Consider the following 25,137-nt stretch of genomic DNA (forward strand, 5'->3'; position numbering starts at 1 on the left):
AGGTAGAGGGTTTATCAATAAGGTTGTTTTCCCGCCTTACCGCTGTGCTGGGACATTATTAAGCATGAAACGATTTTAGCTTCCTTTTTTAGCGATCTCAGTCCGACATATTACGGGAACACGGCGAAACAAAAGCCGAAATCGGCGCGGATTTCCGCCCGAAAGTGTAGCCATCTAAAAAAAAGATTCCAAAGCGCCGCACTCGACAGACGAGTTAGATACTTGGCCATTACCGCAAGTATGAAAACGGTGTTTACAACAAGTATTTTCACACATCAACACCACTTGCTAGAGATCATGTGGCCAGAATGAATAGCTCCACTCGGAAGTGCAGGTCGTCGAACTAATAACACGTGGCGGTTCATTAAGGACGAATAGTGACTGTGTGGAAACACTCAGGTGGCGACGCGTACTGCATTGGCGTACTCACTGAAGATTTTCTGAGTGACTGTATACGGACTCAAAGTACAAGAGCTTAAATTGTTATCATCGTCATCGGTCACTCTTCATGCATGATAAGGTCATCCTGCACGCGTCCACGTGCTCAGCGGCACGAGTGCTGCGCTGGTTGACGAGGCTTGAAAATTCAAGTCAACAAGCGTCACTAAAATCCGGAACGTAACTAAAATCCGGAACGTAACGCGTATTTGATACTGATCCGGAGTTCCCGGGTTCGAACCCGACCGCGGCGGCTGCGTTTTTATGGAGGAAAAACGCTAAGGCGCCCGTGTGCTGTGCGATGTCAGCGCACGTTAAAGATCCCCAGGTGGTCAAAATTATTCCGGAGCACTCCACTACGGCACCTCTTTCTTTCTTTCTTTCTTTCTTTCTTTCTTTCTTTCTTTCTTTCTTTCTTTCTTTCTTTCTTTCTTTCTTTCTTTCTTTCTTTCTTTCTTTCTTTCTTTCTTTCTTTCTTTCTTTCTTTCTTTCTTTCTTTCTTTCTTTCTTTCTTTCTTTCTTTCTTTCTTTCTTTCACTCCCTCCTGTATACGGCGCGGTTCAGGTGTCCAACGATATATGTGACAGATACTGCGCCATTTCCTTCCCCCCCCCCCCCCAAAAAAAAGCCAATTATATATAACGCGTATTTGACGCCGAAGGACGCGCTCCACTGACTGGCAACGGCTGCTTCATGCGGCCGCGCGCAATCGCGTGAAAACAGCCAAACGCGTCGCCAATGGCAGTGAAAAAATGCGGACGTATGCCCCGGTGAGCACGCATACAACTTCGCCCAGACCGATTCATATTCTAGCTAGCAGCATCTATGAGCAACATAGTCATTTTCACTCACGTGACCTACACTTAAAGTTTTGCGTGATGCCTATTATGGCGATATGTGACTACCAATTAAGCAAGCCTTCTAATCAGGAAATAACGGAGGGCAATGAATTTTTAAGACAGTCAGGGAAACTACGAAACAACGCCCCCAGCCATGTCACCCGTTGCAACGAAACCTGGAATGCAAAGACATACCGCACAACACATGGTCTACAAACACTGCATAATCAGTTGCCAAGGATTATAAATAAACTGAACATAGATATAGAAATATATATACATTTAAAGAACTCAGAAAATATTACATGTCCGAATGATTGTCTTTGGCTTTGCAGCTGACAATCTGCAATTACACTACTTGTTTTTATGCTTGTTACTGCTTCATTTTGTTCTCAACCTACTTCCCCTTCCGTTAAGTTCTTCCTCGTAGTGGCCATGTTTGTTTTAGCCGCTTTTATTGTATATGTACTGATGTTATTTCCACCGGACGAGTGAACTGTAATTATGATTGTCCTATCTTGCCTGGCTCGACTATGCATGCATTTTTGTAACCTTTATTGCTTCAGTGAATTCGTTTTGTCATTTTTTTTGCCTGCCTTATAACATGCTAATTCTATGTTCTATCTAATCTCGAAGAATGGAATTTCATTGAAAAGGGTGTATTGTGTATTGTACTGCATCTTCCTTTTAAATAAGCAATGCCATTGTACCGCTCTCTAGTGGATGGGGGCCTGCGGTTCTGTCAAGCTGTCATTTATGACAGTTTTTACAGCCAGCCTCCAATGTCATGTACCGTATATGGCACGAATAAAGGCATTATTATTATTATTATTATTATTATTATTATTATTATTATTATTATTATTATTATTATTATTATTATTATTATTGTTATTATTATTATTATTGCGTTCAACAGACACTTTGTAAAAGTAAAAGCGTCGCAAAGTGCGCTTACTCCAACGACTAGCTCTAGTTCGTTAATGCAGTCCATACCTGCGTCCGCTTTCTTCCTAGGATCTTAAGAGGTGATCTGAAAGGGATTCTTTTCAGTTTCCGCCCTAACAAGCCTACTGGATATGATGGGATACCATTACACATCCTTCGCAGAAATTTTAATGTTCTGGCAGATATTCTCCTTTGTATACTGAATGTTTTTTTGGAGGGCGAAGATATTCCTGAACGCCTGAAAACTGCAGTTGTTTTACCCCTACACAAGTCAGGACATAAATATAAGATAGAAAACTACCGGCCAATTTCTATCCTACCTGTAGTTGCCCAGGTCTTGGAAAAATTTCTTTTTGGCACTATGTCTTCTTTTCTTAAGAAATTTCTGTCCTGAATGATCGCCAGTTTGGCCTTGTCTCTGGGTGCGGTACTGTTGCCCTTCTTGAGGAATTTTCGGATGAACTGTTTTCAGCGTTTGATCGGAATCTTTTCACATGTGCTCTCTTCTTAGATGTAGCGAAAGCATTTGACTCCCTGAACCATCAAATCTTGTTAGGCAAGCTGTATTTGTCTGGATTCCGTGGGCCCTTTTACCACATTCTCAAAGTCTACCTCAGCAATCGTTATCAAGTGGTAGCTACCGGTAAAAAGGGCGTTTTCAGTTGTAAATTGCCGCTGAATGAGGGTGTACCTCAGGGGTCAATTTTATCTCCATTGTTGTTTAATATTTATGTGAATGACTTCCCTTTGCCTGTTTCCAATTGTTTAGTGTTCCAATATGCTAATCAGACAGCGTTACTGGAAAAGCATATATCCTACAAATTGGCCTCTGATTTGTTGCAAAATGACATTTACAATGCAATGCGCTGGTTTGCTGACAATGGACTTGCTGCCAACGCCCAAAAAACACAGCTCGCCTGTTTTACTTCTCCACTAAAGACAAGTGTTATTAACATTCCTATTTACATGCACATTTCAAACTGTGTTTCTTGTAAATGTTCACCTATTGAACATGTGGAATGAGTTAAGTATCTAGGAGTGTCTTTCGACAGTGCTTAACCTGACATTACCATTTATCTAATGCTTGTTGTAAATTGAGGTCAGTGGCATGGTTTTGTTCAATATCAAATGTTTTGTGCCTTTATCTGTAAAAAAAGAAAGAAACGATTGTACATGCTTTGGCGTACAGTGTGTTAAGATACGGTATTACCTTCTTTGCCTTTTGCTCGGATCGTTGGGTACGTAGGATCGACAGCATTTTAAAGAATATTCTTAAAAACGTTGTGTACAACACACCCATTTTGTCACCAGAAAATATATTCCGTGAACTAGGGCTCCCAAACTTCAAATCCTTATTCATTGATACAGTTGCGCTTAAGCACTATTGGTAGAGTGAATTTAAAGAGGAAACTACCCCGGCGAGACAACTTGGAAAAGATAACCGTTACATTGTTCCTCGGTCAAACACGAGGTATGGTGCCGCCAGGTGTTGCGCTTATGTTCCGGCTACCCTCAACAAACTGCCAGATGAAATATTTAAGGCTAGCTCTAGAGGAAAACTCAGAGACTTACTGAAGAATTAATAATATTAATAATAATAATATTAATAATAATAATAATAATAATAATAATAATAATAATAATAATAATAATAATAATAATAATAATAATAATAATAATAATAATAATAATAATAATAATAATAATAATAATAATAATAATAATAATAATAATTGGTTTTTGGGGAAAGGAAATGGCGCAGTATCTGTCTCATATATCGTTGGACACCTGAACCGCGCCGTAAGGGAAGGGATAAAGAATGAATGAAAAAATTAGTTTTAGGATTAGTGCAATCTGTTTCGCCTTATTAGACTTTGCGTCCTTATGATCTTTTCAGTTGTGTTTCGAATGAACTCACTAATTTTCGGTGAACTATTTTTCATGTTTATGGTTATTTTGCTTTCTTCGTCATACTTTCATACTTTTCTGCAACTAAGTATTTTTTTAGGCACAGTCCTACAAGCAATCTTAAGGCTTAAACCGGCCTGTCTCTCCTGTATTTGCTACTGACGGTGACAAAATAAATTATTATTATTATTATTATTATTATTATTATTATTATTATTATTATTATTATTATTATTATTATTATTATTATTATTATTATTATTATTATTATTATTATTATTATTATTATTATTATTATTATGAGAGTCTTAAGTGTTTGAAACCATCTTTGTCCCCTGGACCTGATGGCATTCCAGCCGCCATAATAAAAGCCTTCCATAGTATCTTCGTCCCTGTTTTAACCACGATATTTAATAACTGTATGAAAAATTCTGCCTTTCCCCGCGTGTGGAAAACGGCGCGTGTTTTCCCTGTCTTCAAATCAGGAAACAAATCTGATGTTTCGAACTCCACCGCCGCGGTGGCTCAGGGGTTAGGGCGCTCGACTACTGATCCGGAGTTCCCGGGTTCGAACCCGACCGCGGCGGCTGCGTTTTTATGGAGGAAAAACGCTAAGGCGCCCGTGTGCTGTGCGATGTCAGTGCACGTTAAAGATCCCCAGGTGGTCGAAATTTTTCCGGAGCCCTCCACTACGGCACCTATTCTTCCTTTCTTCTTTCACTCCCTCCTTTATCCCTTCCCTTACGGCGCGGTTCAGGTGATATACGAGACAGATACTGCGCCATTTCCTTTCCCCAAACACCAATTATTAAATTATTATTATTATTATGTTTCGAACTACCGCCCCATTTCTCTTCTTTGTGCAACCTCTAAGCTTTTTGAACTAGCTTTGCACAAAGTACTTTCCTTCCACCTCAAACATGCAATCATATATAATCAGCATGGTTTCATAAAAGGTCGTTCTACTACAACTAACCTTGTGACTTTTATGACGTATACATCAGCTGAAGTCCTTCAGAGGAGTCAGGTAGACGCTGTGTACTGTGATTTGAGCAAAGCTTTCGATGTTGTTACTCACTCATTACTTCTTCAAAAGCTTCTGCTTCTTGAGATCGACGTTTCAATTGTAGCCCTCCTACGCAACTATCTTCTATTTGTTTACACTCCAACCAGCGGAGTTCCTCAGGGCTCGGTATTAGGCCCGCTTCTGTTCTCTGTTTTCATCAATGACTTTTCCTCCGTGGTCAGAAACTCCTCGTTTCTCCTTTATGCGGACGATATAAAAATGTTCAAGGCAATGCATACTCTTATGATTGCTTGTCATTGCAATCGGACATATCCGCCTTCTCTGATTGGTGCTTGAAGAATGGGCTCACTCTCAATTCATCTAAAACCAAGGTTGTCTCATTTACGCGTAAAACGCACAGTCTTCTCTACTCTTGTTCTGTGAATGGTAGGCCGCTGCCCAGGGTTGATGAAAATAATGACCTCGTTGTACTTTTCGACCGTGGCCTCAGCTTCTCCTCTCATACAAAACGCATTGCTCTACGGGCTATACGTACACTCGGCTTCATCTGCAGGCTTTCGAGAGTTTCGAGCTTCACTTCCTGTCTTAAACCTCTACCTCTCTATATGCTTGCCGCTTTTGGAATATGCGTCTGTTGTTTGGAACAGCACTTGCCAGTCAAACTGTGAAAAAATCGCAGAGTTCAGCTAAAGTTTTTACGCATATTTCAACATCGGGTTTCTTGCAAAACTTCCAGCTCTCGTCCCAGACGGAGTAACTCACTGCAGCTTCCTTCTCTTAGCTGCCGTCGCGTGAGGGCAGATATAATTTTCTTGTATAAACTTCTTCATGGTCCCATTCTATGCCCTCAGCTCTTAGCGCGTATCCTTTTGCGTGTACCGCGAAAGAGCATAAGGGAATTCAGACCATTCCAAGTTTCTGCGCTCCTGCACTCCCTCTCCCCTCTGGACAGAATGCAAAAGTTGTTTAATTCTCTTTGTCCTCACCTTGATATATTCGAAAATTCTCTCCCTTCCTTTATATTGGATGTCCGTGACGTTCCACTTTGAGCACTCTTTTTCTCTTACATAACTTCCCCTTTCATGCATTTTGTCTTTACTACACTTGTTCATTTGCACCGGTATTATGTTGTTTTTTCTCCTTAATTGTTCATCACGTCTACTTGTTTTCATTAATATTATTTCTTTAATACTGTGTACTCACGCCTGATTGTCTGTAACGCGTTCACTAATTACATTTCTTATTGTGTATGATTGTATTTCTAGCTTGTATTTCAGAGGTTTCTTATTCGTTCATATTAGTATTGGCTTTATTCTTGTTTGTATTTTGCTATATGCTGTACTTAGCTGTTATCGGTCGTTCTTGTGTTCATTCTCTTTGTTTATTGTTTCATTAGTTATTTATATGTCTGTTGCCTGTTCTAGCTGTTTTCATTTACCGCTGCTCTCGCTGTTTTCTTGTTTTCGCTTTTTTGCTTCATGCTTGCTGCCACGCCTAGTTTATAAGTCTTTTTTTTTCTATCGCCTTGACTGCTGCATTACCTCCCCTGAGTGTCTTCCTTTGTGGTGAAATAAATTTACATTTTGTGCCTGTGAATGGTGTACCAGCACCAAGACCTTTGGGTTGTTCCTGGGCACCGAAATATAAAGATTGATTATTATTATTATTATTATTATTATTATTATTATTATTATTATTATTATTATTATTATTATTATTATTATTATTATTAGCCGAGAATGTGCAGCAGCAGGCGACACCTGCCTTCGGCGGCGAGACAGACTTCGATTTCTTTTTTTTTTTTTGCACAGCGGAACTGGAATCGTGGAGGCGGACGGGAACGTCTCAGTGTTAGCCTGGGAAATTTTGTCTCATATAGCAGACAATTATACCCTTCTAACTTTTGCAGCTCATGTTTGTTGAACATGTTCGGAAAATGCACTGTGGCACTCGTAGGTAGCGTTTCCTCGTTCTATTAGGCTCACGTCTTTTCTGCTTTGAGTGTTTGAAATGAACCTATCACACATACAGGATTACAGCTTACGAGCTATATCCGTGAGAAAGTGGCGGTTGGTAAACTCGTTACGGCTTTAAAACGTTTACACAAAACACAGAGAGCGAAAACATAAGAGAGTGAAATTTTGCGGTGTCTTCGACCGACATCCGCGTTAATTCAATCGGCCGCGGATTTACGAAACGAAGGCTGCTGGTCAGCATATCTTTTCATTTTCCCATATTACACTAAACAATAACGACACCAGCAGGGACGGCAGCGAGTCGTCACGGTTCCACGTCCCAGGCTTTATGAACAATGAAGGGAAGGGCGCCAGGCAGCTCTCGGAACGCGTCAGGAAGCCCGTACGTGTTGGCAGTCGACGAGTTCAGGAAGTCGGCATTTGACCGGCAGCGATCACTCCGAAGCGGAAATTACGAAACCAACTTTCGAGAATTTAAGTGCCCAGCTAGGTCCCCTCCAGCGCGGGATCATTACGTTGGCGTTGGGACGACAGGGGGACCTATCCTCCCTTGACTCTCAGCCGTCCCCCGCTCCTCTTTTTTCCTACTCCTTTCTTGCGCTTCGCAATTCCTAGCCTCTCCAGTGCGCTCTTCAGACTACTCCGTGGACGTGCGCAACTCGACGGTCAGCAAGTGAGGTGGCAAATATATTCCACACTCTGACGCTTCCTGTTAGTGCTGAAGGGCGCGACGAAAGTCAGCGTCACGGCGTCAGCGTATTTTAAAACTCTCAAGCTCTTTTATTCTGCAGCTAGACAGCCGCTAAACAAATCCACGGGGCAAAACATCCAAAGATGACGCGCGTGTAAGGCAGCAGCGACGCGGCTATAAACGAAAATAAACAAAACGTTTACTGACTAATAATTTATGGAAGGATGCCAGAAGCCCCGATGTAGAACGAAAAATCCGTTTTCAGTGTATATCCACCTAGTGCATGCGTCAAGATGGCTTCTTTTTAAACGATAGTCCGAAAAACCAACCTCGGTCACGATGTGTAAAGTAAACCAAAGCAACTACATGAGGTGAGTACACTACGAGTACATGTACCATCTTGGATAGCCCCAGCTGAAACCGCCGAGCGATGACCAGCGGATGTACACTCACCGCCACCGGCAGCATTGTTGGCGAAAGAAACAAAGAAAAAAGAGCGTCCGTAAGTGACTGCGGCATTCACTGTTATACAGCTGAGCCCCTCCCTGCTCCGCGCATGACGCCATGTACTCGGAAGAGTACGCGGTTTGTGGTTTCGTATAATGCCTTGTTGTGTAACCTATAGGGCTGTGATTTGGAATGATTCATACCTAGATTAATACCCTTCCTCTTCCCCCATTTGTCGCCCCTGAATAATTGAAAACTGGCAATGAAGTGAACCGGAAAGAAAAAAAAAATTGAAGGACGCTTAAGCTTCGCCTTTAATAGTGGAACGCTACAGCGTGTTGCAGCACTGCCAGGGAGTCCACGAAACGCCATCGCCCGTTCGGCGCGACGCCTTGCCCGTTACGCGCAGAGTGGCAAACCACGTAGAAGCGTTGCCAGGCGCCTTGCCGAAACGCACGGGACTCAAGTTGCAGTCGTAGTTCGTCGGCACATCGTTCTCGACAAACCCGACGCCACGAACGCCAGCATAGCTTCCGCGCCGAACGAACGGGCAGCAAGCCGCAAGCTTCGTGTTGAACGCGCTTTGGATGTGCGCTGCGTTGTTCGCCGCTCACCCCGTGATTTCTGCGTGCCCGCACGGCCCCACTGCGGCCGAACGAGACGAGTGGGAGGCGCTGCCGTCGCGCGTCATCTGTTGGGGCAGTGGCGTACATTGCGAGGAGAAGGAGGAGGAGGAGGAGGAGGAGAGATTTTTCGCTCACGGCCAACGCCGCTGACGACACCGGCTTTTCTGCGACACGGGGCGCTCAACGCTATCGCGTTAAAAAGTCGTCAGAGACACTTAAGACATCTTACACGGGAAAACACGTGAGCCCACCCGCTCACTTCGTGTACGCAGTCGCCGCGCGCAGCGGCGTGATGTAATACGATGCCATGCAGCTGGCAATTTTACCTCTTCATGGCTCTACGCAGACACCGCCGCGACACTGCCGCACCCCTTTTGATCTGCGCGCTAACTCCGTGAAGGGAGTCGCCGCACTACCGCAGCCCGCGTCCCCGTCCCCCAGCACCTGCCGCATCAGGTAGCATCCGGATGCGCCCACATTCAGCATGAGGTCATTCTCAATTTGACATTCATAGATGCCTGTGAGTCCCCATTCCCCTCCTGGCGCAGTGGTGCAGCGGTTAAGCGATGCGCCACTGCCCTGCGATGGCAGCTGCTGCCGCCGGTGTAACTGGTGCGATCCAGGTTGCTCTTCCCGAGCAACCTCTCTCTCTCTCTCTCTCTCTCTCTCACACACACACACACACACACACACACACACACACACACACACACACACACACACACACACACACACACACACACACACACACACACACACACACACACACACACACACACACACACACACACACACACACACACACACACACACACACACACACACACACACACACACACACACACACACACACACACACACACACGCACGCACGCACACACACACACACACACACACACACACGCACACACACACACACACACGCACGCACGCACGCACGCACACACACACACACACACGCACGCACACACACACACACACACACGCACACACACACACACACACGCACGCACACACACACACACACACACACACGCACACACACACACACACACACACACGCACGCACGCACACACACGCACACACACACACACACACACACACACACACACACACGCACACACACACGCACGCACGCACGCACGCACGCACACACACACACACACACGCACGCACGCACGCACGCACGCACGCGCGGGCACACGCAGACAGACGAACAGACACGAGTTTGCGCTCAATGGGGCAAGTAAGGCTTACGACTTAAACGCAAAATACTGTCCCTGGATTATTCTGCGCTTAAAGGGACACTGAGGACAACTGCTTGCAATTATTGTTTACATTTTCACAGTAAATTTGTTTCTTTTGGCTATTTCTGGGCAGGCTGCCGTTTGTCCTGCAGCAAAAAGACGCACTTTTCGGAGAGAAAACAGTATTTTAAAATCTTCGAGCCAGTCTATCCAAATTCGTGACTTCCTTACCGAAAAGGACTGGTTGCCTCCAGTTTGAAGTGAAAAACGTTTTAGCATAGCCTCTGGGATCCGCGATGAAAGTCGGTGTGGACTCATGCATTTTAATTGCGGAATCGGCCGCTGATGGCGCACCTGTCAGTCCTTTTTTTTGCCTTTTCTAGCTGAAAAACGTTCTGTTTTCGTTTAAAATATTCACTTTGCTGTTAGAACTCCGTAATGTTTCGATATAGGCCAACTTAAATTTGTCCTTAGTGCCCCTTTAAAGTGATGATGAACAACGTTCTATAAAGGGATTTTCATCAGACGAAGGTTTTTTCACAGTATTGTACTTCGTCGGGTCGACAGAGGAGCAGTTCAGCTGTGCGCAATCTACCAGTCAAATAGCTACGCACCACGGCCATAAGTTGCAGTTTTCTCTGTCGTCCGTCAGTATGACTAAACCTGATTTTACTTAGGCTCATTTTGCGAAAAGCCGACTGGCAAGATTTGGAATGCATCTCAAACCTTTCTAATTTCCGGTATTACTACTATTGCGACGTAAGAAGATGGAACAGAGGTAAATGCAGTCGATAAGCCTCAAGTTTAGACTGTCCCTCCGACCGACGACAATACTTGGCTTAAATGAAGACGAACTGTTTGGACCAGGAAACAATATGTGACTAGAAGCTGTCGAAAAACTTCAAGGTCGCGATTTCCGCAAAGTCGGGTTGGTTTCGCCTAAACTTACGCGCATTTTTTTATACATTCGCGTGCACATTTTCTCCGTCCACGGTCTGCATGGCTGGCTTCATTTCCTTTTTACTTCCCTTGGGTCTGGAATTCAAGTTTTACCCTTGAGTCGCTAAGATTGCCCATTCTAACGCCAACATGCCAGCAGTGACTCTTCCCGTTTAAACGCCTTCTTTCACACTAGGGTATACCCGACAGGAAAGCGCGTTTCACGTAGTGATTGCCGTGCTAGTATTGTACGACAATCCGATTTAAGGTGTAAGCGAAACTCCGAAGACGTTATTTAGCGCTCTACTTCTAGACGGAGGCGAAGAAATTAAACATGCAAATCTTGGGCGTTTCTTTTGTTATTGCATCCAGCGGCCATGAAAATTTCTTCCCATTCCAATTCCCGACTGTAAGGCTCAAGCTAGTTTGGTTTATGGTTTATGAGGGTTTATCGTCCCAAAGCGACTCAGGCTATGAGGTACGCCGTAGTGAAGGGCTCCGGAAATTTCGACCACCTGGAGTTCTTTAACGTGCACCGACATCGCACAGCACACGGCCCTCTAGAATTTCGCCTCCATCGAAATTCGACCGCCGCGGCCGGGATCGAACCCGCGTCTTTTGGGCCAGCAGCCGAGCGCCGTAACCCCTCAGCCACCGCGGCGGCGTAAGGCTCAAGCTGTTTTCTCATTTGGGTGTACCCTTAAGAGTTCTTTTTAGAAATTTGGAGTGAGTGAAAAGAAAAGTACGGGAGGTGCCATGGCACCAAATTAACACTATTTCAGTTGGGTGGCTAAAAAACAGCGCTCGTTTTTCGCTGGGCCTGTTTCATTATCGCTCTCGAACGCCATCTTCGCACTTCAGGACATTCATCTGCATAGTATCCGGACCCTTCACTGTCTTGACGACTGACGGCTCCCAGGCTTTTTTTGGATCCATCGTCCAAGCTACTTGCTCAGCACGCTAGCAAACTGATTCACATATTTCTGAGTGCATATTGTGCGTGCAGTTTGAGCGCCGTATTCACAAATGCCTCCTTCGCAAGCAAGATCAGCCTAGCAGACCACGATATAGCCAAGGAGAATACTATACTCGGTGCTGGTGGGGTGCCGTTTATGATAATGACGATAACGGGTTGAATAGTACGATCCTACAGACGGAAGGGGGCCGTTATTGGCGACATGTCGTCTCTCACATTTCGCCGACGTTAAAATGGGTGCTGCATTGAAGGAAGGTCAGCGAATCAGGGATCGAATTCTCAAAGCTGTTCGGGCGTTAGAACGGTCAGTGACTGCCCCGTGCTTTTGCTGTCTAGTCGCCGGGCCGCCACGACCAGCGAACTAACGAGACTTTCTTACATGAGAGGTGCTTTGGTAGTTAGGTCCCTGATTCGTTGCCGCTGGCTGTAGTTTCACTGCCAATGACCGGAAGTTGTGAGACACAGGGTATTGGATTTTGAAACATAATAGGCAAACTCACCTTGGGATTCCTCCGCAGAGAGTGTTCAAGATGAGGATTGAGTGAATAAGCTGGCTTTGTTTCCCGGTTCATGCAAAAGGAATGCTTGAGTTCAGCGTTAAAACTGAACGCGCTTGTCGCGCACTCTTCATTCAGTGGCTTCATTTAAAGGTTCCGTTCAACTAATTAGAAACGGAGCATTGCACTTCTTTCGGAGAACACTAGCCCCAACCTCGCTTTGTCGGGACCTTCCTTGCTTGCTTGCTTCCTTCCTTGCTTCTCTTCTTTCTTTCATTCTTCATTTGTTTCTTTCTTTTCCTCTTTCTTTTTTCTTTTCTCCTTCCTTCCTTCCTTCCTTCCTTCCTTCCTTCCTTCCTTCCTTCCTTCCTTCCTTCCTTCCTTCCTTCCTTCCTTCCTTCCTTCCTTCCTTCCTTCCTTCCTTCCTTCCTTCCTTCCTTCCTTCCTTCCTTCCTTCCTTCCTTCCTTCCTTCCTTCCTTCCTTCCTTCCTTCCTTCCTTCCTTCCTTCCTTCTCTTCTTTGTTTGTTTCTTTCTTTCTTCCTTTCTTTCTTTCTTCCTTTCTTCCTTTCTTTCCTTCTTTTTTCCTTCCTTCTTTCTTCCTTTCCTAATCTCTTCCTTTATTTCTTAACTTATTGATTGAGTTTACAAGAAGTAGTGCTGAGCGTGGGCGAAGACAGTCGCGGACAGAAATGCAATGAATAAATCACAGAATTCAAAAGAATGGCGACAAATTTCCGAAGGTGCTTTAATTTTTGCTATTACAAAGAATTCGGAATGCATTTCATGTTTTGAGGCTTGGAAGAGACTTTTGAGAAAATTACCCTTATAATGGCCACCGAAGCGAACCTTGATTTTAACGCCATTTTCAGTTGCTCTTGACTCATTTACCCATGAATACTTCAGTTGAAATTGATAACCTCATCATGCTAATATTAACACGAAAGCTGTAACAAAGTATGCAATGAGTGAGTGGCTATTTACCTCCACGCAACGGACGTGCAGAACAAAGCATGTCGCAGCGTTGTTACATGCTTCTAGTAACACATTTTCCGCAGAGTATTAGAAGTCGCTGTTCTTTTAGTCATTTTGCTCCCTCTTCTCTCTCTGTTTGCCTGTTTGCCTATATAAGTGCACTTTATCGATCATTGCAGCTCCAGAAGCAGCAAGCTTCAAAATTTGTTTAAGAGAAAAGTCGGGTTACTCAAAAAACGTGGTTGAGAAAAAAATTTCTACGTTCCGGAAAAAAAAAGCGTAACGATTCACCACAAGAAAAGTTATCGATCGCTGCACGTTCAGCCCTAGTACGCGGAGCAAGCACCCCCACACATCAAAAACTCCCCAGCCCAACCATCCAGGCAGAAATTTCATGACACAGTCGATAGACCCGAGCCGTCAATATCACTTGACAAATGATGGAATATCTATTTAATGAAGCAAATAGAATATGGAGCCTCCTGGCGGAATGAGCCAAATTTATATGTTTAAGAGACGGAGAGAATGTAAAGGGCAGAATACGAGAGTTGCGGTCCCTTTGCAACAGCAGGCACCGCAGACACGACTGTCAGCCGATCCACCGCGAAAAGGACAAGCTAGTTGCCTGAGCGATGACTGGAGGGCTTTAGGAAAGGCACAAGCTCGGTCGACGCCTATGAGAAGGTCACTGCCGGCTGCAACACGAGTGTTTGTAGTTGATGGTTGGTTTATTGGTTTATAGGGGTTTAACGTCCCAAAGCAACTCAGGCTATGAGAGACGCCGTAGTGAAGGGCTCCGGAAATTTAGACCACCTGGGGTTCTTTAACGTGCACTGACATCGCACAGCACACGGACCTCTAGAATTTCGCCTCCATCGAAATTCGACTGCCGCCGCCGGGATCGAACCCGCGTCTTTCGGGCCGGCAGCCGAGCGCCATAACCACTAAGCCACCGCGGCGGCCCTGTTTGTAGTTGAAATCCTAGCCTGTGTGGCATCTATATTCCACATAAAGTACACTAGGCTGTGAATAACACAGATGAGAAAATCAGACATTCTGCCCGCTTGATTAATGCTACATCTGATCGGCTAGATTTTAGAGGTATCGTGCCAGCTAAGTTATCAATTCGTGACGAGTATTTCACATTTGCAGCTGTTCTGGCTGCATGTAAGCGCACTGAATACTCAATTGAATAACGTTGTCGTTTGCATTGCGATTGGCTAGAAAAGTGCTCCGTATCAGCTGCCGAGCTCAAGAAGCATATCAGCGCCTTTGAGGTCACGAGCCAAAAATGCGGTATGACACTAACAAGAGGGCTTGAGTGGATTGCCTGCATTTCGACAAAATTCAGAGGAACACCAATTACCTTATGTGTTGGCAATGCGATAGCATTACAAGCTGTTGGAGGTCTTGCCGGAAGTGATGTCACTTCCGGTCTTGTGACATCACTTCCCTGCAGCCAATGGGGATTATCCGGTCTGGCGAAGCTACTTTCCTCCAGCCAATGGGCGGATTTTATGACCGACGACATTTTTCTCCCGATGACGTTTTTCTCCCGATGAGACTTTTAATGGTACCGCATTAATATACCTGGTGTTTCAGCGGACACGTTGAAAAATTTATAAAATAGGCTTTTTGGGGTAAAAATATGATTTTTGCGGCATAGTATTACCAGTGTTGGCAGGCACCAAAAAAACCGGTGAATCGTCTTAAGTAGTAAGCTGGTTAACTAATTTCTTGTAGTTAACTTTTTAATTATCACAGCTAGGCAACTGTTTGCAATTATAGAATTGTAGCCGCTCGTTAGTAATAGCCATATCAGTTTTTAGAATTTTGAAAACGCGATTACCCTTGGCGCTGTGGCTCGACAAAATTTGTTTTTTTTTTTCAACTAGCTACGCGCTCTGGAGGGGTTGCTTTGACTGCATGCGTTAGAAAGCGCATGTATTTTCGCATGATGCAGCCATATTTTGTGAAGCCACAGTGGCGAGGGTAATCGCGTTTTCAAAATTCTAGGAACTGATATGGCTATTACTAACGACTGGTTACAAATCTCTAATTGTAACTAGGCGCCTCAAGTCTACTAGTTCAAATGTTAATTATTCAAAATTAGTTAACCAGCTCACAACCTAAGACAATTCACCGGTTTTCTGGCGTCCGCTTACACTGGAAATACTATACCGCAAAAGCCATATTTTTGCCCCCAAAAGCCTATTTTTGAAAATTTTTTAAAGTGTTCGCTGAAACACCGTTTTTTTTTTGGGCACGAATGGATCCCACTGGTGTAGGCATTATTACGCTCGCTTTGTTTTTAAATTTTGCAGCCATAATGCCCGTCTGAGCCCTAAGGCAAATTGTTTTGATTTATTTTTCACTTATTAATTTTTATTTAACAATACTGCAGACTAGGGGGTGGGTGAATATTTGAACTTTTCGAACTTTGGACTCAAATAGCGCGGGTTCAAAATTATTCAAAACGCATCCAATTCGTTCTCGAGCTTTCGAAAAGTTTTAGAATGATTGGCACGAAGTTGAAATGATCAAACTGTGTTTTTGTTTTCGACGACTGTGAAAAACAAGGGCCACTGCGAAGCCTCACAGCACGCTAGGTATGCGCGGAAAGAAGGGCTCAGCGCTGCGACGCGGTCCGTTCGCGAAGCCTCATTGATGTTGTTCATACATATGGCCTTCAAGATTAAGCTGCGCGACTGAGTTCAGCCAGGTTTCGCATACTATATATTCTGTATCGGAGGCCATGGTTCAAACAGTTGTTCCTCTCATCAGCTAAGTTTTGGCGCCGTTTGTTCGCCGCTGTCATCGATAGGGAAAGGTCATTTCCTTGCACGTATGATATGACGGTCATAGAGTTCATATACTCTGTTCGTGTTGCCTCTTTTGAGAGCTACAGCTTTAAAACCACAACCTCCAGCGCCGCCGCTAGCGTTTCCCTGTTTTTCGTTTTATATCTTCATAGCGGCACAGAATACGCTGAAAACAAGCCGTGTCGGTTCTCTACGACTGGAAGCACAAACCGGCGATGAAATCCAATTCGTAATGCCGAAATGCTTGATAACGCTGACTTATGATCACGCGTTTACGTGCGTCCGACGTTAACCGAATGGCCTTTCTATCTCGTGTGTATTCCAAAAGCTGCTGCGCGCGTAAAAGACGATTTTTTTTTTCTGCAACAAACACACACGGGCAGGCCACAGAGAGAAAGAGCCTCTGCGGTCGTACCTTACTGGTGTGCGACCAAGATCCCATTTTGCCACGCCTGTTGCACCCGCGGTCGAATAGGCCAGTTACGAAGTGTCTGCGCAGCTTCCAGTGAGCGTCAAACGCATCGACGCCTTGGCTGCTGCGAGGCGATGACAGTGTGGGCACGGGCCACATGTCCCGCCTTTAGTGCCTCGGCTTGCATGACAGACCATTTCTCTCCGTGTATCTATGGGTTTTCGGATTAAATAACGCTTCTGGCGACACGTAGCATTGCGTACAGTACACTTATAGCCGCCGCGGTGGCTGAGTGGTTATGGCGCTCGGCTGCCGGCCCGAAAGACGCGGGTTCGATCCCGGCCGCGGTGGTCGAATTTCGATGGAAGCGAAATTCTGGAGGCCCGTGTACAGTGCCATGTCAGTGCACGTTAAAGAACCCCAGGTGGTCGAAATTTCCGGAGCCCTTCACTACGCCGTCTCTCATGGCCTGAGTTGCTTTGGGACGTTAAACCCCTATAAAACCAAACCAAGCCAGTACACGTATTGCTAGCTTTATAGACTCCAGCTTAGAAAAGTTTCATTGACTGCACAAAAATAAACCATTTCTACCTTATGAGGGTTATGATGGAGTAGCGGAAAGCCTAAAACAAAAACTGGCTCGGGGCGCATGCATGGACTACGACGCAACGTTAGGAGGAGAACGGCAGCCTTGACAGTTGCAGAAGCTTCACGCGACTAAGGGGCTTCGCCCCGCATAAGGACAATCTAGTGCGGCTCAGATTTGTTCCCGAAACGATGACAAGAAGGCGGTAGGAAAGAGCAAGAAAGATTGCTGACTGCTGAACTGGATGAAATTTGCGGCGGAATTGCCTTTAACGGTGTCACATGAGTGACTACTGCGACGCAAGTGCGCACCGTTCGAGACTATTGAAACGGGAGTTTTGCTCAATTAATTTTAAATAGTTCGATTTGGTTTACCTTAAATTGATATAATTCAGTCAGCTGTATTGGATTCAATTAAAATAGATGCGTGCACAAGAAGCGGTGCACAGAATATTGCGCTTATTATGCATGTCTGCCGGCCGTTACAGGTACATTTGTGCTCAAAAGCGACAATGACAGTACTGCGGTAAGCACGAAGCTTTATATAAATATAAGCTGTTATTCCATACCGGTAAGGGAACACAATGCGATCGGAAACAATCAAGTCGCAGGAATTTAGATAATAGTGTGTTCCTTATTCTTAGCAGGAAAAAAAAAAAAAACAAGCCAACAAACAAATGAGAGAAGAAGGGTGGCTGGTGGTGAACGGTTTGTAAAATTTTACGTTCGATCGCAAGTACGACAACCATGCCTCTGAATTACAGATGGTCGAGCACGATAACAAAGGCGCAATAAATACAGACGAAGGCGACAACAGCGGTGGAGCCGCGCAACAGAAACATGGACACACCGCGAGGTTTCGTCACAGAAAGCAGCAGCACAAGTGCCACGCCGTCGCTCGGACAACGGTAATGAGTGGGCCACTCGCTAATGCAATGGGGTATCACTCCTTTCTCTACCGGACACGGAGAGAGTTACAGCCGAGTACTCGAGGCTACGCCAAGAAAGGAGACAACAATACCCTTAAAGTAGCCGGGACAACCCGGAAATGGCGTTGGGCGGAGTGGGTGGCACGAAGTTTTATTGTGGGGGGGATATGTCTTCACAATCCTGCCACGAAATTCGCCGCGATATCTGTAACATCCTCGCACGTGACACTGGAATTGAACAAAAAACAGGTGCCCTATCGCAGATTCGACCCAAACTTTCTCGCAGTCACTCTCATTCGGTGGGAGTGAGGCAGAAAAAGAAAAGAAAGAAGTAAGTTCAATGCGCTCCATTACACAGTAAAAAAAAAGGAAAAGAAAGGGAAGATGGCGATCAGAGGCGCGGTTGCATTGAACTTGCGAAAGTCGGCTTAAATTAAAGTAATAAAGAACAACAACAACGAAGTAAATTAACTGAAACAGATGCATAAACCACTTCAATGCAATATACGTATTTGCGCAAGCGAGACAAGGATGAAGAAGAAGGAACGGGCAAGGCGTACATGGTGCGTAGTGCGCCGTGGATGCCTTGCCTGTTTTGTAGTTCTGCGTGTCCGTGTATCGCACGCGTAGCCATTTTATATTCAAGCAGTTTACCAGCTCGACCACGAAATAGTAATCCATAGACCGTATTGTTTCCCTACGAGTTTCCCCCAGTAACCAGGGAAGTTGAGGTAGAATGGTCACTCTGTGACGCCCTTGTAGAGCCGGACTTGGCACCGGAAATAGCTTTACTCTCTCTCTCTTCCTCATAATCTACTGACGCTAAAGTGGGAGTTACAGCTGCCGTCAGCAAATTAGGGGTTGAATTTTCAAACCTATTCGCTGGCTAGAAAGCTTCGTGGTTAGTGACCACAATTGCCAAAGTCAAGGGCGCGAGCAAACGATTGTTAAGTGCTTGATGCTTTGAGAAATTGGCCCCTGATTCTGCAGGTGCCAGCTCCATCACTGCCAACAAATAGTGATACTAAGTATGTTTGGTTTAGTTTGGTTTATGGGGTTTAACGTCCCAAAGCGACTCAGGCTATCAGAGACGCCGTAGTGAAGGGCTCCGGAAATTTCGACCACCTGGGGTTCTTTAGCGTGCACTGACATCGCACAGCACACGAGTCTCTAGAATTTCGCCTCCATCGAAATTCGACCGCCGCGGCCGAGCTCGAACCCGCGTGTTTAGGGCCAGCAGCCCAGCGCCATAACCACTCAGCCACCGCGGCGGCCTTACTAAGTATGTGACAAAGCCACACGATCCTATGAAGCAATATTGGATTGGCTACTGCAAGATCACAAGAGTTGAAACATTCGCCGCTCCTCTCCTCAAACTGCCTGAGCAGACAGGTAATTGCGCCCCTCTACAAACTGCGCTCAGGATTTGGAACGCACGCACGCAGCTGCCTCCGTTCCGGCGAGCCATTGCTGCTTCCCACTCGTGAGCTCCAAGAAGCAGATCAGAAAACGCTGAGTGGAGACCTATTTCTCATTCGCTGCCGCCCCTTCAGGAACGAGAAAACCGGGATAAGTGCCCGAGAATGAGCACGAAAAAGCCGGCGGGAAAGACAAGGCGCACTCGAGGGCCGTTTCGACAAAGTGCGGGAGTGCCACTGTGCATTGAAATTTCCGAGTGGCGGATGTAGGTACTACACAGAGGCTGCAAAAAGTCGGCGTCCGCAACGGGCTAAGGGCCGATCCTGCACGCGTGACAGAAATAACATGGAATTGGGCGACAAGCGAGACTGCTGAGCCCTGTACGCATGCGCAAAGCAGGCGACGCGCTGGCATGCGGCGGCTGAATAGGGGAGGAACAGCTGCGTTCCGAGAAAGAAGTAATCTAAGCGCGCGCATAGGTGTCTTTATGCACGTCGCAGTTGGTCAAAGTTAAGCGGAGCCCCATGGTATAACGTCCATCATAGCGCACGGTACGAATTGCATAGGGGCCGGTTGCACGCAAATTTCTTTAGTGCTGTAGCGGAGCGCTGTAACAGTTTCGCGACAGGTATTGTGAAAAAGCCAGAATATATACACGCTTTAGTTTGAAGCATCCTGCACGGGGGCACTTTTGGAAGACAAGGATTATTTGTAAAAACTTAACGCTTACGAAACAGACAAAGAGCGAATATTGCGTTTCAGCGCCCGAGCTTACGCTGGACCAAGCGCGAACACGCACTGGTTGTCCGTACGTGCTGCTGAGTAACAGTAAAACTGAAATCGCGCAATAGTGGCGACGATGCGACAAGAGATTATGACAAGTCCACGTTTAGAGAACTTCAACGCATCATTTCCCTTTTTGTGCCGTTCTGAACGTCAACTCGACCGTCGGCGAGCTTCGAGAGAGATAGCAGAGTGACGAGCAGTGATTTTTGAAGCGCAGTATCGCATAGCCGCGCGCGGGAAAGCAACGACTTAATGAGCCGCGGGAGTGGACCGCGGGTTGTCCGCGTCGATAAGACAAGCGGGCGTTGACCTACATTCGTGCGGCGGTGGCGGCCACGGCGGCTTGAAACGCTCCACGGTGGCTGCTCGCGCGGCGTCGGCCGGGGCTCAGACGCTTCAGAGAAAGCCAGCTGCGCGAGTCACGCGTCGCGCGCAGCTGCGCCGCTATCGCCGCCGGGGCAGAACGCGGTTTCACGGGCCACGATCGTCGCCGAAAAGCACCCGATCGAAAGCGCAGAACGGCGGCCTTGCCGAGCCGCCAACGGTACGCACTACCGTGCGCGGTTGTCGCGCGCGCCGCTGTCGACACGGCTTCTGCAGGAGGGGAGGGGGGCTTCGGCAGCAGCTCGGCGCCCGTGCTCCGAAAGCAAACTAGGCGCACTGTTAAGGCGACCGTAAAGCGGTGGGAAAAACCGGAGAACCGTTAGCGTAGACAGTCGTGCAGCGGCAGCCGTATCTTTCGCGTCAAAATGAACGGCCGGCGCCGGGAACAACTCGCTACCGAGTGGCGTTGGCAACGCATAGTCTTTGTCAAAAGTAAAGAGCCCATGGGTTTTCCAAGTCTCTTGAAGGATAGGGGAACTCTCACCCCTCCGATGCGAAGAACTTTCACGAGTGCTATAAGAGCCCCAGCACAAGGCATTGAAGCAAACCTCTCTGGGCTCCATACTTTGTACAAAGGCTGGTACGTCATGCGGATGCGTCGCGCGAGAACGCCTAAATCCCAATCAAGCACTTTGGACGCTGAGAAATGTGGCTCACCAAAATTTCTACTGGGTCCGGCGCCTGAATGTAGCTTATTGTGGATATGGGGATGAGTTTTTGAAGAAAGGAAAGGCGCTCTAAGTGCCTCAATCTGGGTAGACATGTGTACCACGCCGGGACGGTTGAAAGGGGCGAAAAAGATATAGAAAGAAACGCACTTATATACCACGCGTATGTGGTAGGCACGTCGGCACTAGGACTGCAAGGTAGCATGACAAAAAGAGGTTGGACACTTTTGGTGCAATCAGCGAAAGAAGTGCCTCGGGATGACCCGAGCCATATCAGGCGGCAAGCTTTCCTGCTTTTAACTGCTCTGTTTCTTTTTGCTTTCTTTCTCTCAGTCTCTTGCCTGCTGTAGCGTTTAATTGGTAGATTATAACCACGCTAATCGTTACACCGTACTCCTTCTTTACGGCGTACAATGATCGCATCGCCTCGGTAGAAATAACCAGTGGTCAGAAGTGCCGCCGCCGTCACTATACTGACATTGTCTACACTACTTACTTCAGGCACACCGTGAAATCAAATGCCGGCGCCCTTCATGAATTGGCAGTGCACTAGGTACGGTTGCTGCTGCAAAAAATCTTGACGATTGAAAGAGGTGTTCAGCAGTATCTCGTACTCGAAGAATCCTCCGAAGTGCCACAGCGTTCGGACGCAGTGCATCAGAAAGCGGGGAGAACCTGTATCTCATGCTACGCGGTTATGAAACGGGTTTTCTTGCCATAAATTGTATTAGAGTTGGACACTTTTGGAGCCGTACAAAAATAACGATCCGCAACTTCAATGACGTTCCTTTCCATTGCTTTCAAGCTCGATCGGTTGCTTTATTTTGCCCTTCAGTAATTGTTAGCGTAATAGGTTGGTTTTTGGTTTATGGGGTTTAACGTCCCAAAGCGACTCAGGCTATGAGAGACGCCGTAGTGAAGGGCTCCGGAAATTTCGACCACCTGGGGTTCTTTAACGTGGACTGACATCGCACAGTACACGGGCCTCCAGAATTTCACCTCCATCGAAATTCGACCGCCGCGGCCGGGATCGAACCCGTGTCTTTCCGGCCAGCAGCCGAGCGCCATAACCACTCAGCCACCGCGGCGGCTATGTTAGCGTAATAGTTTTTAAAGCAGAGTGATTTCCGTTTCAACCAAGCGTAGTTTGATGTCTGTGAGACCTTTCTCTGCTGCCTCGGGAAAAAGAAAAGCGAAAAATAGTAAGAAGGATTTGGAAAACCTGCTTTCCTACTGCGTTTCTGCAAAGGCATGCTTTCATACGCTTGCATAGATTGCCTCGCCGTCATGCTGTCACGTGATATCGACGTTCATTGAATGACTACTCCTATCCACTAATCGATAATGACCTCGTCATATCAACTCATTGATACCACCTTTGTCCGTAAAGTTCTCAGACTGAGTCCATTAAAAAAATTGCGTTTAACATTGAAATCATTTGTGCAGCCCCGCTTCGAAGTAGTCTCCCTTGCAGTCTATACACAGCTTCCAATGCTTCTCGAGGTCTTGGAAACAGTTGGAAAACGCTTATTTTGGCAGAGCTGTCAGCTCCTTTGTCGTGGCTTCTTGAATGGCCTCCACTACTCCCCATCCAGCGACCTTTTAGGGCTCTCTTCAGACGAGGAAACAGGAACAAATCGCATGGGGAGAGGTCAGGCGAGTATGGCGGATGGGAAAGTACAGTAATGCTGTGCTTGGCGAAAAATTTTGTCTCGCTGAGAGCAGTGTGCGGCCTTGTGTTATCGTGGAGAAGGCTCCATTGTCCAGATTCCCATATGTCATGGCGACGGCGTCGCAGTGCATCACGCATGTGTTGAAGCACGCGAATATAAATCTCCTGATTCACCGTCTGCTCTTGCGGGACAAACTCGTGGTGCATGACACCTCTGGCATCGAAAAAAAAACTATCAACATCGTCTTTGTTTTGGTCTTTGATCGCCACACCTTTCTCGACGCCGGAGAGCTAGTAGAACGCCATTCGGAGCTCTGCCTCTTTGTTTAAGAATCGTATTGAAAACACCATGTTTCTTCTTCAGCAATGATGCTGTCGACGAATGTAGCATCCTGCTCTGCCTCGGAGAGCAAATCAGCACTCACTAATGCCCGCGTGCCCTTCTGGCCCTGTGTGAGGGAGTGCGGCACAAGTCTGGCATTCAGATTTCGTTTCCCCAAGTTCTCACGCAAAATTTGGTGACATGTTGTCTTACTAATGTCGAGTGCATTTGATAGCATGCGAACTGTAATGGTGCGGTCTTGCTGTACGATTTTCCTGATCCGAGCCACGTTGTTTTCATTGTTTTCAAGGCGCCCATGCCTTGTGTCGTCTTCCACCGACGTTCTCCCCGGAACAAACCTTTTGTGCCACTCGAAAACTCGCGCCCGCGATAATGTCTCGTTGCCGTAAGCGTCACGAAGGAGCTCATACGTCTGTGGGGCTGCCTTGCCAAGCTTCATCCAGAATTTTATGTTTACACGCTGTTCGAGGTGGACGTCCATCTCTCCACATTCACTCACAGTAGAATACGCAGACGACTAGTGACAATGTATTGTTCTACGTGTAGTGTCATCTAACAGCTGTAAAATGAATTAACGTAAATCTCTCAGGTTAGCCCGAAAAAATGGCGCTACACATACGCACCAACATTTGTTTTGAGGAATCATTTATAGAGAAGAACATAAATCAGTCTCGCAACTTTACGGACAAAGGTTGTATGATTGAGCCAAGAAAGAAATTAAAGCTCTTTTTCCAGCGCCGTACACACACGAAACGACCAAATAAGGGTGGCCGCAGCCTCTGAACGACAGAGGGCAGTCTCTTTTTACCAGCAGCATGATTATATATTCATTCATACGATATGTCAACGACGAACTATTTGGAGACTATATATCGGAAATAGTTTTTGCCACATAATGCGATGTTTTGATGCCGTTTTACCGAGGCCGTTGTCGAAAATTCCACTGATTCAAAATGAGTAAAAGGTGACCCCAAGCTGTACGACCGATCCAACGTCCCCTTGCGGCGCACTACTGCGCTGACTGAACCGCTTAACACGACACTATCTGCTCTATTTACCTTGCACCAAAGACGCGCGCATAAAGTGGGCAGAATGTTCTACATTTCCGACTTTCAGTAATACGTTCTAGGCCTTCCGCATTTTTGGTGACGTAATGAACGCGCTCGCATAATAACCGCACCCCCTACTTAGGCGAATAGAAGGGCACAATTTTTTCTTTCCGCAACGAACGCACCTTTTTCATTTGGCGTGCAGTCTGCATATGATGATATTGAATACTATGAGGCGCCCTTTTTGGAACGCCGAAATAACTGCGCAGTAGATTAAAGAGCTATATTTTGAATGTAAAGCTACTATACCTGTATACTTCACCCTACGACGAAACGCCAGTAAGGATGTTCTGTGCGGAATCCGAGTGCCAATAGAAGCCGCTCCTGGTCTCTAAGGGTTGTCTGTTCGATTTGCCATATTGAGGACTGTCGCAACTTGCAGCGGGTGGGCTTCGCTTTGAATGCTATGAGTTATGCTAGAGTGAACTCTAGTCGCACTCTTTTTGGACAGCATTATGGGCCGCTACACGAATTA

General features: G+C 46.2%; 1 protein-coding gene across 12 annotated transcripts in view; it reads right to left on the bottom strand.

Moving 5' to 3' along the window:
- The window catches only part of cac (calcium voltage-gated channel subunit cacophony), a 530,251-nt gene that overhangs the window by 102,782 nt on the left and 402,332 nt on the right, over positions 1-25,137 (bottom strand). Inside the window, exon 1 of one of the 12 annotated variants that reach the window (XM_077648394.1) lies at positions 20,801-20,888. The exons of the other annotated variants lie outside the window; for them this stretch is intronic. Coding sequence (XP_077504520.1) covers positions 20,801-20,802 — 2 coding nt within the window. The 5' untranslated portion in view covers positions 20,803-20,888. Of the gene's footprint in view, positions 1-20,800; positions 20,889-25,137 lie in introns of those variants that run through there. 12 annotated transcript variants of the gene reach the window in all.

The sequence above is a fragment of the Amblyomma americanum genome, chromosome 1 (assembly GCF_052857255.1).
Source record: "Amblyomma americanum isolate KBUSLIRL-KWMA chromosome 1, ASM5285725v1, whole genome shotgun sequence".
Classification (NCBI taxonomy): Eukaryota; Metazoa; Arthropoda; class Arachnida; order Ixodida; family Ixodidae; genus Amblyomma; species Amblyomma americanum.